This window comes from Populus euphratica, unplaced genomic scaffold (assembly GCF_000495115.2).
Source record: "Populus euphratica unplaced genomic scaffold, PopEup_1.0 scaffold16.1, whole genome shotgun sequence".
NCBI lineage: Eukaryota > Viridiplantae > Streptophyta > Magnoliopsida > Malpighiales > Salicaceae > Populus > Populus euphratica.
In genome coordinates this window covers 1,349,813-1,363,323 of record NW_011499882.1, presented here as the reverse complement: position 1 = coordinate 1,363,323, position 13,511 = coordinate 1,349,813, and the positions used below count along the sequence as shown (strand labels likewise).

Here is a 13,511-nt window from a genome sequence, read left to right as displayed (position 1 = left end):
CCTCTTCTTATATTTATCTTATTATTATTGTTGTTATTATTTCATCTTGCAAATAAATTCATTAATTGGTGAAATCCAATTATATCTCATGGGCTTAAAGGCCATGACAAGGCTTAAGATGAGTTTATTAATTGTTTTTTATTCTGGCAATCTGATTTATTTTTTTTAGTCAAGGTAGTTGGAAATGGATGTTTGATACCTGCAAAAAATATTTCTTGATGAACTTGAAGACTCTTCAATAATTAAAATAACTTTTTAAGAAAAAATATAATAATATTATAAAAAAATACTCTATAATATTGGATATGCAAAGAGAATGAAGATTTCAAATATTTTATTTAAATAATTTATGATTATTTATAGCACATGAGTCTTTTTGATTAAGAAGAGTTAAAATATAATATTATCCTGATAATATAAAATATAAAAAATATCACTAGTATATATATTAATATTGATATGAAATATTTCTAATACATGTATTAATGAGAGAAAATATCAATGATATATGTATTAATATGGATAACAATATGGTAGGCACTTGAGGATTTTTATATACCTAATGGATATAGCGAGGATAGAATCTAAAATGTATTTATGATTTTAAAAAATGAGTCTTTTTCTTAATTGAGAAAAAAAATAAGTTTTATGAGTTCTTTTTTCTTATCCTTTAAATTTAGATTTATCATTGATGACATAAATTTTTTTTTTAGTATGAATAAAGTTTTTTCACGTGTGGTACTTCATTGCAAGCAATGCAATTTTATTAATCAAAGACTATCCAACATCTATTTATTTACTTGTCAAATTTTAATAATAATTGCAATGATTATTTTATTTTTTTTAATACATTATTATGATAAATTTAAATTTAACATGAAAAAATATAAATCTAAAAAACTATTTTTTTAATTGCTATTGCATGTTTGGATTTGAACATGATAGCCCAAGCCTAGGCTACAGGCATGCTCAACAAGAATTGTGGTGGTGAGTATACTAGCATCTTATATTGGGTCCTGCACATTATATTTTAACCCAATTAGTTAAGGTGTTGAGCATGCTAGCACCTATTATTGGGTCTAGATGCTATGTTTAGGCCACATTACTTGGAGTGCTAGATGTACACCCATCATCTATTGGGTACAGGTGTAATGCTCAAACACAATTGTTTTTTTGGATATTGGTTGTATTTTAACACTATTTTAAACCTAACTTGTATAACTTTAACACTTAATTGAAATTCTTTCATACAAGTCTTTTAATATTTAATGTTGATCTAATGTTTTTGGATATTGGTTGTATTTTAACACTACTTTAAACCTAACTTGTATAACCTTAACACTCAATTGAAATTCTTTCATACAAGTATTTTAATATTTAATGTTGATCTAATATGTATTATTTTGAGTAGAATATAGCTTAAAATATTAAAATAATAAAATTATATTTTAGTTCAAGGTTATTAAAATCATAATTTTAATATGGCACAAAAAATATAAAATAAACTTGGATCATAAAATTATAAGGTCGTAAAGAATATTAAAATTATGCTATTTATTTTATTTTAATTTAATTTTTATTGATAAAATAGTTATTTGTGTGTATGTACTTAGGATTAAGGTTGAGATTTTTTAAAATTGTATTAATTTCAACTACAATGAATTTTTTCTTTTCACCTATAACCAACAATATATCTTTGTGTAAATTGGAATGATTCTTTTATAAGGTATAAATAAAAAAATTAGAGTTATTTAAAAAAAATTATATATCCAATTCAATCTTTGATGAAAAATTATTATGTTTTGCTTTTTATTCTATCATTCAGTGATTATAAATAACTAAATTTTTAAACAAATAAAAAAAGATTAACACAACTAAATCAAATACAAAAAATACTAGGTTTTATAGTTATTGTTATATTTTAATTAATCTAATTAAGCAGTACTTTTAAAATTTTAAAAACAAACATAACATAATAATAATTGTTATATTTCCTATCGTACAATGGATCTCTTAACTAAAGATTCTCAAAAATTCGGTAGAGTTTTATATCTACCATGAAGCTAGAAAACAACTCCTTTCACAATATATATATATATAGTCTTCTTGATGTCCAATGCCACGCATGAAGTAATTACCAACCCAAAGTTACGAGAAAGTTAACTAATAAGTTGACATTTTTAATTCTTATAGAAACTATTTTTTCAAGGAGAAAGTTAGCGGTTGGTTTTGTCCTTATTTTACTTCTTTAAGTAATCATGATTTTGAGCTCAACAAATTTTTGTACGGCCGCAGAACCGATGGATAAATATAGCAGTATTTTTTTGCAATTTTTGCTTTTGTTCTGGCCAAATGCCAATATTCGGTTGACAACCAATGCAATTTTATCTTCTGCGAGTAAAATCATGAAATTGGCGGTGGAATCACGATTTTACATTATTTTACTTGATTTTAATGATTTTATTTGATTTTATTAATTTTCAAGTTTTATATAATTTAGTATGTAAAACTTAGTTGACTTATAAACTTATATAATTTTATAAATTAAATTATGATTTTAACAACCTTACTTTAACCATTCATCTCTTTAAAAAAAGATTTATATATTATAAATACATAATAAATTCTTTAAACTCAATGAATCTATTTATTCTTAATATTTTCAATATATATATTTTTAAAATTTATCACTCTATAATATCAGCATATATATTTTTTTTATAATATTACTCACTTAAACATCTAAAAATTTCTACTTTTATCAAAAAAGATATTTTGCACATATAAGCTACCTATGACTTTAACCATATATTAATAGTTATCAATTACCTAAACTTTTTATATCAAACAATTAGATACTTTAACTAGAAAAAGAATGAAATTAGTTATCTAACATATGAATTTTATTCCTAAACATCATAGAATTTTTTATAATTCATAACATTATATTATTAAAGAATACAATATTTTTTTTCTTTTCATGGTTACTTAAACATTGCCTGATTTTCACATGTAAGAATTAAGAATCATTTTCATATAAAATGTTTATTCATTGAGTTCCTTTATTTATTTATTTTTGTACGATTGGAGTATTTTAGAGTAAGTTTTGGTACCTGAATTAAATCTTTTTTTCATCACATTTTAGACATACCATTCACATGTTAACTAATACATTAATATAGAAATTATTTTATGGTGATTTATCTTAAAATTATAAACAATAAAATTGCAGTTATATAAAGTCAAATTAACAGTATCAAACATATATCTTCGTTATAATACTTGTAGGCAGGCATCTCAGAATATTAGTTGACGGGCATGTGATAGGGAGACTTAAATTTTATGGTATAAGAGAGACGGCACCCAGCAAGATCTATGCAATTGTTGTCTTTGCAAGCAATGGAATTTAAGAGTCGTTTTTAAGCTTCTGCAACTGTTTTCTCATGTTTTTTTTCTTTTCTTTTTTACTTTGCAAAACAGAGGCTTCAAATGTGAAATCTTTGAAGATATTCTGCATATTATTAATTTCTTTCATGCAAGAACGTGTCTGCACTGTTCACAAATTAATTTACTTTTGTGCTTATGGTTGTAAAGGGCTTGCTCTGGTCAAAAGCATGGTAAATTAATTTAAAATTTATAAAATTATTTAAGATATGTATAAATTTATCTGAATATCAACATTAAAAAAAAAATTCCGAGGAATCTGTTGATGTTGGTGTACAGTGTTTTAATCAGCCAACAACTAGGAAAAGACAGCCAACAACTAGTTAAAGATGGCACACAAACAAGCTAAACTTTTCAGCAACACCGCTGTTTCTCTATCAAGAGAATTTGTTTTTTATATTTTTATTTTTAAGACGGGGAGCTACCTAGCCTCCCTCCTCCCATCATAATGTTTACGGGGAAAAAACAAAACACACCCATTTCCCTAATTTTTTCTCTCTCAAAACTTTCTTATTTTATCTACATTAATCTATGTTTTTCTAAGTTCGTCTTGAGTGTTTTCTTGACAGGTGGTGACCGGTATGAGCTAGTTTTATCACTGACTAATTCACAAGATTTAATCGAGAGAAGGTGGCTTCGAATGAGTGACTTTCAAGCTGTCTGGCTACATGCTCATCATATGATAATATTATGCTTGGACTGAAGTGTCCATGTCTACCAAATGGTTGATGAATAGAAGGAGTAGCTTCGGCCACTTGGGTGCTTTTTTAAACATGGAATCATAGTAATGAAGACAACTTGTAAAGCTGTATCATCATTCATCCGTTTGATTCATCCAGGGTGTTTCAGCCAGATAACTAGGCCCGCCATTGCTCATCACTAATTGGTATATAAGCTGGCAAAACCAGCGAACCACCTCGCTCTATATGCATGAGCCCTTGCTTGTCTACATTCAATAATCCAGGCATACTTCTTTAATACAATTCTAATATTTTCGTGACCTCACAATTAATCCCCGTTGCTCAATCATAGAGATTTATGGGAAATTAAATACAAGTAGTACCACAAGTTTTAAAGCTGGTTTTGGGATTAACTCGGGGTAAGTCCCCGATTACGAGTTTACTCGGGGTCAGTCCCCGTTGCTCAATCACCTTTATTACCTAAATTGACTGGGTTCTTGAGACCCGGCCCGCCCTCCATCCTATATCACAAGTTAACCTGTCCAACCGGTCGGGTTTTGAAAGAGCAAAGAGTGCATAAGATAAATTGAAGGACTGGATATATTCATGGAGCAAGAGTTGAGCCCATGATTTTTGGACATTAGAGGGATCAAACGGTCATGGTCCCATGTTGGTTTCAGATCATATCGAGGCCTATGACAACCAAAGCCATCTGCTTTCTGCTTCATGTAGCCATTAATCCAAGCTGGCACCTTTCTGTAGGTGGGATTTCTTTTTTTTCAAGGAATAATTATTGAGGTTGAAGAAATATTTGGTGCTTGCTTCCACGACTTAAAGACAGCACCGCAGATGACTTCAATATTTTTTTATTCTTTTTAAGGAAATATATCATCATAACTACAATAGTTATTGAAAATAGGTAATCTCATAATGTGTTTGTCCTGCTTTTTCAAAAAAATAATAATAAAATGAGCCAATTTTAACATTTAACCAAACCTATTTTTTATTCTAATTTTATCTTTAGTGTTTTTAATTGTAAAAATTATTTTTGATATTAATAATTTAAAATAATCTAAAAATATAAAAAAAAATATTAATTTTAAACCAAGAGAAAAATAAAATATACTAAATTAAAGGAATGGAAATATAAAAATAATTTCTAAAGTCAGATAATGCGGAAAGAAGAGGAGAGAAAAGAAATGCAAATGGGTCTCAAGTGGATCGATTAAAAATATAATTTTTTATTTGGGCACTTTACAGCCTGGTCCACAAGATTCCGTGGCTAATACGGAATACAAAGAATCTTTGGACCTCGCGCGATTGAATCTTTTCAAGGCAACAAATCGACACCGTTTCATATCAGGCTGGCATGTATGAAGCTGATTTGGAATTTTAGATACAGTTACCCTCTTCCAACTATAATATCTCAACCACCACCACCCCCGCCCTCTTATTTCTCTCCTTCACATCTCTCTCTCACTGTCACTGTTACTGGCTAGCCACCTCTAGTATATATCTCCATAGCTATCTTCTTGTGGGTTTTTTCTTTGTTTTACCCTATAACTTTCCTTGTACCTTGTGTTGAAGGACATGGCAGAAGAGGAGCCAAAGAAGGTGGAAACTGAAACCCCATCAGAAACTACTCCTCCTCCACCACTAGCCGAACCTGAACCGGAAGTTAAGGCTCCAAAAGATGTATCTGAGGAGAACACTGTAATCTCTCCTCCTCCTCTCGTTGAAGAGAAGGTGGAGAAGGTTGAGGAGTCAAAAGCGGTTGCTGTTGTTGAGAGTAAAATATTCGTTCCTTCTTCTTTCTTTTATCCACTTTCTTCATAAGCAAAAAACCCACTTTGAATTCTTTGTTGTGATTCAATATTTTTTTATCTGTATAGATTTTAATTTTCTAGGGTTCGGTAATTCTGTAAGAATATGTTTGTCTTTCTTGTTTCTTTATAGACTATCACTTGATGAATCCTTTTAGATTCTTATAACATAAAATAAATAAATTTCATGTTTGCCTTTGTTGTTTGATACGTGTTATCACCTTGAATTTTGAATTTTTTTGTTTTCTTGGGGCAGAAGCATCTGAATCTGCCGAGGAGAAAACAGAGGGCTCTGTCAATAGAGGTATCCATTGTTAGATTTTAAGATTGTTCTTTTCTTTGATTATGGGTTCTTCTTGTTATTGATTAATTAATATCAGCTTAAGTAATCAATTTTTTTTTTTGTTTGTGTAGATGCTGTTCTTGCAAGGGTTGTTACAGAGAAGAGGATATCTCTTATCAAAGCATGGGAAGAGAGTGAGAAATCCAAAGCAGAAAACAAGTATGGGCTTTCTTTCCAGTAGCAATTTATTAGTAATTTTCAGTTCATTTCTAGATACCCAACTTGTTGATTCCTCTCTTTGATACCTCAGAATGATCTTAAAACACTACTGAGCTATGATTTTTAAATCTCAAGAGTTCTTTCAATACGATGACGTCTCCTGTCTGCTCTACAATTTTCATATTCTGATATAGTCATATTCTTATTTTACTATATTGAATTTGCTGAATGCAGAGCTCACAAAAAACTCTCTTCCATTGCATCGTGGGAGAACAGCAAGAAAGCATCTGTGGAGGCTGAGTTGAAGAAGATTGAGGTAACAGCAACTCTTATGAGAGAATTGCAAAACGTTGGCTTGATTTCCCATATGTTCCCCTGAATGTTTAGTTGATGAATTACCGTAGTGTGAAACAATTCTCCATATTTTAAATGCTAAACAAATTATTCAGGTTGTTTAAAGGGTTCTAGTTGGTAAAATTTGTTTGACTTTCATATTGGTTTGACATCATTGAAAATAATTGCATGTGAGCAGGAAAAACTTGAGAAGAAAAAGGCAGAATATGTGGAGAAAATGAAGAACAAAATAGCAGTAATTCACAAGGAAGCAGAAGAAAAGAAAGCCATAGTCGAAGCCAAACGTGGGGAAGATCTTCTCAAGGCTGAAGAGATAGCTGCTAAATATCGTGCCTCTGGAACTACTCCAAAGAAGCTTTTTAAGATGTTTTTAGGCTAAGATTTCTCAGTTTTGATTGAAAATTGTATTATTTGTATAGTTGTTAAGCCTTCATTTGTTACCGTTTGTTTGTTTCTTTGCTGTTTCAATAGGGGAGAATTGGCAAGTGTTCGTTTATTCTGTGTGTCCACCATGTTGATGTATTTTCGTGTATAAAACATTTCAAGATATTGTTTGGAAATTAACTTCTTGAATTTGTGAGAAGCTTATGTGAATTATGAAGCAAATGGAAACTGTAGTATACGAGCAAATCACAGAGACAGAAGATGTGTGGTTCTGCTGTGTGCTTATGTTTATGGAGGAGAAAACCCTCAATTTATCAGAAAACTAAAGATCATGATTTATGTGACTGGGACCCAAATGAATAGAAAGTCTTGTTTTCTTGATAATTTCAGATTAGAGGAGTGGACCATGTTAGTTATGGCTCATCCAGAAGATGTTGCAGGTATGCTCCGCAGGCTGAGGGAAAATATCACATAATGATGATAAGAAAATCAAACAGAACTTCTACCACATGCACGAAATTACGGGTTCGAATCGCAGTCTATCCACAAGATCAAATATATCTAAAGATGAAAACTAGAAATAAAACTTATATTTAAGCTAATATGTTGTTCTATATACAAAAAAAAAAAAAAAACCCTTCATGTTCACCATAGAACTATCAGGATCACTTGGTAGCGTAGCAGAGCAGAGAAAAACATTCTCCGGTACTCCTTTGAAGAACTTTAGACCGCAAAAATTATTCTTCTATCCAACATTGTTTTGCATTGGACCCTATTTAAATTCTGAAAGGAGGGCACAGAGATGAAAACTAGAAACACGGTCACCTCTATTGCCTCTACTTTTTCAGAGATCAAGCAGAGAATTGTCAAACCAACCTGGTAACCTAGATAACCTATATACCAGAAATCAAGAGGCTAGAGAAGAGGTGCCCAAAAATCACCATCATCTCCTTTGAGTGATACCACAGTATGCAAAAGGCGAGAAGCAGTTTCAGTGGCAGCTAAAATCAAGGAAGTTGAAAAAACTCTGATTCTTCCCCTATGAATTCCATATCATTGCCTCCTGGGAAATCTAACAGTAGTTTCAATGCTGTATCTGTAGAATCAGCAAATTCATTGGAACCAATGGAATCTGAAACAGTCATCACATCTTCATTTGGCTTGCAAGTATCTTCTTGTTCCTGCGTGGTGTCGATGAAGGTAGTTGTTTTGAAAGGCTTTGGTGAAACCGTGTCATCGAGGAAAACAGATTCATTTTTAATCGATGGAGGTGTGTCAGATACAAGACTTTCACATGTTTTTCCATCTTTTTCCTCAATAATGCGAAATGTTTCTCCAACTTCAGATTTCCATAATTGGAGAAAGATATCAGGATGGCTCTTAGCTGTTGATGTTGGTTTAATAAGCAATGACTGCTTTGACAAACGGGCCTCAGCCTCAACTCTAGCACTCTCCCATTGTACCATGTGGCGTGCTGAAGGAGATTTACTCTTGATATTGATAGGTTCAGAAGAGGAGGATGACTGGTTGATCTGCAACTTTGGACCAATAGAAGTTAGGCGCTTCTTCAGGTGAGTGTTCCAGAAGTTTTTTATCTCATTGTCTGTTCTTCCTGGTAATTGAGATGCCATGTATGCCCACCTGAGAAGTAGTGCATTGAGTTTTTTTTTTTAAAAAAAAAAAACTTAGAAAGACCAAAAGATGTGGCATGGTTTATGTAAAACACGGAAAGCATACCTGATAAGAAAAGGATAAAAAAGCAATCCTAAACATTTGATCATCTTTTTATAATACTTTACTTTTGTGAGATGCTTATCAGAATCCAGCACTTTTTATCACTAAGAGAAAAAAGGTTGAACCATTCATACAAAATCCATAGATCAGTAACTCATCTTCTAAACAATTCGTGAATATCGGGAAGAATGAGAAGAAATCTTTGGTATCCCAAATCTGGCTTATCCCCGTATAAAGACCTTTCAACTGATACAGTTTTAGAGGGACTATAAAACAGAAAGCAAAATCTATGCAAAGATTAATTTCTTCATCCTAATGAACGTACTGACATGGGATACAAAAGTTCCTCTTCATGAAACAAAGTCCAAATTGAAGTTCAACAAATGAAAAGAAGTGCGTTAGAAAAAAAGCAGCAATTCAACAGACTGAGAGAAGTGTACTAGAAATATAGCAGGTGCAGCAGGACAATCTACGTGTAGCTATCCTCCAATGTCCAAACAAAAGATAATGCACAGGAAACATGAGAGCAAACTGCACATTACTTGTTACCGAGCATGCCATGAAGATGAACAACAGTAGCCTCTTCTGCAGGAGAGAAGGGACCACGTTTAATGTCAGGGCGAAGATAGTTAGTCCACCGAAGCCGACAGCTCTTCCCACATCGAAGGAGGCCTGATCATAATATTTTGTTCATGTTTAACACTTCAGGACATCAATGTCCAGAAACTTCGAGGAACTCAAAATCAGAAATTAAGAAGGAATTCCTAGTAGCAAAGCCAACTGGCATTTGATTATTATTAGATTTGTTTTTCACGTAATTAAGGTTCAACTATAAACTTATCTAAGTTGGGGCAGCTTATCCTCAAATATCTAACTTTGATTCATCAAAATTGTTTTGTGTTGAAGGCTAGCTAGTGGCTTTTGTACAATCGCAGGTCTTTTCACAACATACTTAAAGAGTTCCCAAGGAGATGCAAGGGTTAGAAAACTAGAGTGCAACACGTTTGACAAGAAAAAAATAAAAGAATAAAACCCCACATAAAAGATGGCAGGCAAGCCCAAAATCATTTCAAGGGTGATCACAATCCTCTTCTTTAACAAGTTGAAATAGCAGAAACACCCCAAGCATGATTCCAATCAACCAATAAACAGCAAGGCATAAACAACATGGCCTTTTGAATAATAGAGCATCGAGAAGGGCCATTTGCCTTCCAAAATCCAAGCCAAAGCCATTAAACATGTTCTTTTCTTCAAATTTTAACTTGGGTTCAATGAATTTTGAAACTATAAAGCTGGACATGCCAAAAAGAAAAAGAAACCTGCGTTCTTAGGGAGGCTACGCCAGCAACCAAGACCATGTTTTTGAATGTACTGAACCAAGAGTTGGTCTTCTTCAGGAGTCCAAGGTCCTTTCTTTACTCCATCTTTATCACAACAAGGTACCCTCCCCATCTTCTCTACAGTCAGGCTGAAAAACCCACAAAGCTCTCTTAGTTATAAGAGATATGATATGACACCATGACAGTCCTCCTTAAAGGTTGAGCCTTTAATGAGAAAAAAATCAACTGATGGGATTTGTCATCTGGGGTTTTTAATGCTTGAAACAAGCAATAGGGTCAGCCAGCATTTACTTTTACTAGACTCAATAAAAAGAGCTGACTGTCAAGTGCCAGGTTTCATCAAAGAGTTAAAGTATCTTCAGAACCTAAATTTGGAGAGAATAATGAGTCCCATACAAAGACATAGACACAGCTTTGCTGGTGGTCAACTTATTGACATGTAATGAGCTTTGCTGTAATTAACAACGAAAAGGGGCAAAGAAAACTTCACTTTGTGTGTGTTTTATTAAAAAAAAGAAACATTTTGACAACAAATGACTAATGGTTAAAGATTGAGGAGTGCAAGAAGAAATTGGTGAAGAAGTGAAAGGACATGCCTTTGCTATGATTCTGGACTGAAATGATAGCTTCTGAAAATGCTAAAACAAGACTTAAAGTAGCATTGTTTTACTCCAAGTTACTCTCTCATGCTCTTTCTGTGAGTCTTCTTCGACGGAAAGATTTTACAAGTTGATGAAAAAAAAATTATGTTTTTTCCCCTGTTAAATTAAATTAAAAATAGATAAAGTTTATAGTATAATTGAAGTTATATCTCATTTGATTTATTTATTTGGTAACACATTATCGATGATGGTGGTGGTGACCCAAATCTGTTATATTTATTGTTATGTAAATCTATGTAGTTTAAGTTATTTTTCATTACATTTATTTATTTATCAACACATTATCATTGATGATGGTGATCCAAATCTACATTATTGTGCCTAGGGCTTGAAATCCATAAAATCTAAGTTATTTTCATTTGGTTTATTCATTATCAACATATTATTACGATGATGGTGACCCAAATCCACTATCCACTATATGCATTGATGTGGCCAGGGTTTAAAATCCTTGATCAAATGGGTTTTTTTTAATCTTACAAGAGTTCATCGTTAGTGAGAGAGATGGAATTACCTTCGATAAACAATTCGATCCATTAATTTACAAAAAAATCTTAAGTTTGCTTATTTAAAATGGAAATGAATGGACTTTTTAAGTCAGTTTATGCTTGAATTAATATTAAATTGCTTTCTAAAACCATTTTAAGTATATATTTTCATATTAATATTTTAATTTAATAAACTAAAAAGACTCTAACCTTCATGATCACATCGTGAATACATCAGATCTTTTTATGATGTATGACATTTGTACACTTAATTTTACATTATCAAGTCTGTAAAATTGTATTTGATATAATATATCTATGTTATGAACAATTTAAATTTCACATGTGTTTATGTTTTTAGTGCATCACTCGTTGCTTTCGTTTAATCAAAATATCATTCATTTACACGAAATAATTTGTGAATTGAAACGTTAAATAACAAGAGTGCTGATGCTCTCATTTTTCTCTTCTTCTTCCTCTTGTTCTTCTTCTTTTTTTGGTTAATATATCTGGTGGCACATCTCAATCAATCTGCAGACATCAAGATCGTTAACAACAAGAATAGGAAGATTCACAAGAAATTACCATGGAAATCCCCCCCCCCTAAAAAAAAAAAGAAAAGAAGAAAAAAGAGTGAAGTATTCCTAAGGTTTTGTTTGATAATAGATCAATGGAGGTTGAAATCTGTACTTGTGAAATTTAAATTGGCTTGCTTTCATTTTTTGGAAAAGTTTATTCCTAAGGCGTCCATGTGATTTTGATTTTTCAGTAGTTTTGATTTTTTAAAATGAAAAATAAATAATAAATAATTTTTACATATTATTTAATAATTTTAATATACTAATATTAAAAATAAAAATATATTTTTCATTCTCAAACACATATAAAATAAAAATATATGAATCTCTTTGCTTGTAATGGACTTGCACGCATTGTAAATATATTTTTGAGACAAAATTCATGTTGAAAAGGTATTTTTAACCGCATTATTAAATACAAACAGTGAGTTTTATTTTAATGGGAGATCCATCTATATATATATATATATATATATATATATATTGCAGGCCAAATGTATTGTATCATAAGAATAGAATATTTAATCTGCCTCACGTTTTACGTGAAAAAATAAAAAATAAAATAAAATAATGGCCCAATGGACAGGGCCAGCTTCACATAATCATTGCCGAAAGGACTAAAATCATGGGCAATGGCGAACAAGATAAGGGACTCGTAGATGACTAACTGACAATTAAGGTAAAGAATTATTGTTAGAAAACAGTACATGTCTCGTGAAACCGAAAGCTTTTGACTTTTGTTAATAAGCTTGTGATTATCTCTGGAGATCAAGGTTTGTATATTAATCATGTCTTAGCCCCAGTTTAGTATCTCGTCTTAAATGAAGGTTGGGTAAATTTAAAAAAAATAATAATTTTTACATATTTTTAGGATAAGTGTTAATATAAAAAATAATTTTTAAAATATAAAAAATATTATTTTAATATATTTCTAAATAAAAAACATTTTAAAAAATAACTGTTATTATATTTTCAAATACTAATTTTTTACCCTTCATTGCTTAAATCTACTTTATTAATTTGTTGTTATTGTTAGTATGTATTTGCATTAATTAGTATGCAAGTGTATATTTAATTTCAGAATAGTTTTTAGGGTTGTAGTTTGAAAAATAAAAAAATAAAATTATATTTTCTCATCTTGAACTCAAGTTTTTGTCATAATAAAAAATAAAAAATAGGTATAAGTAATGAAAACAAATAACTCTTCATTTTATTTATTATTTTGAAATGTTAAAATTTTTTTAATTTTAAGAAAAAAAATTATTTTATATTTTTATTTTTATATCTTATTTACGCAGTTACGACTGCGTTTTAATTAAATCATAGATTTAAGTTGTTTGGTAAAGATAAAAATAAAATTTACTGTTCATGAGTCCCCTTACTGTATTTTTGGGTCGGAAACACAGGAAAAAAAGTATGTAATTCCTGTTTTTTGTGCAATTTTTATACTAATTGCATTGTTTATTGAACAGTGCAATTAACATGAACAATATAATATGTTATACTATTTTGGTAGGACTAG

The 13,511-nt window shown here is 30.8% G+C and overlaps 2 protein-coding genes across 3 annotated transcripts; one reads left to right on the top strand and one right to left on the bottom strand.

The window, feature by feature from the left end:
- Positions 1-5,539: 5,539 nt before the first annotated feature.
- On the top strand, positions 5,540-7,383 carry LOC105129650 (remorin-like). Of its 2 annotated transcripts, none has more exons than XM_011031801.1 (5): positions 5,540-5,913; positions 6,207-6,251; positions 6,362-6,449; positions 6,684-6,765; positions 6,982-7,383. In XM_011031801.1, the coding sequence occupies exons 1-5, from the start codon at positions 5,715-5,717 to the stop codon at positions 7,180-7,182; spliced, it is 615 nt and encodes a 204-aa protein (XP_011030103.1). In that variant the 5' UTR covers positions 5,540-5,714; the 3' UTR covers positions 7,183-7,383. The 2 variants fall into 2 exon arrangements, with proteins under 2 accessions (XP_011030103.1, XP_011030102.1); XM_011031800.1 differs by having other exon boundaries at positions 5,545-5,913; positions 6,204-6,251.
- LOC105129651 (transcription repressor MYB6-like) lies at positions 7,305-10,957 on the bottom strand. Its single transcript, XM_011031802.1, has 4 exons — positions 10,859-10,957; positions 10,241-10,382; positions 9,464-9,593; positions 7,305-8,828 (listed from the first exon to the last, which is right to left on the bottom strand). The coding sequence occupies exons 2-4, from the start codon at positions 10,371-10,373 to the stop codon at positions 8,195-8,197; spliced, it is 897 nt and encodes a 298-aa protein (XP_011030104.1). The 5' UTR covers positions 10,374-10,382; positions 10,859-10,957; the 3' UTR covers positions 7,305-8,194.
- Positions 10,958-13,511: the final 2,554 nt, after the last annotated feature.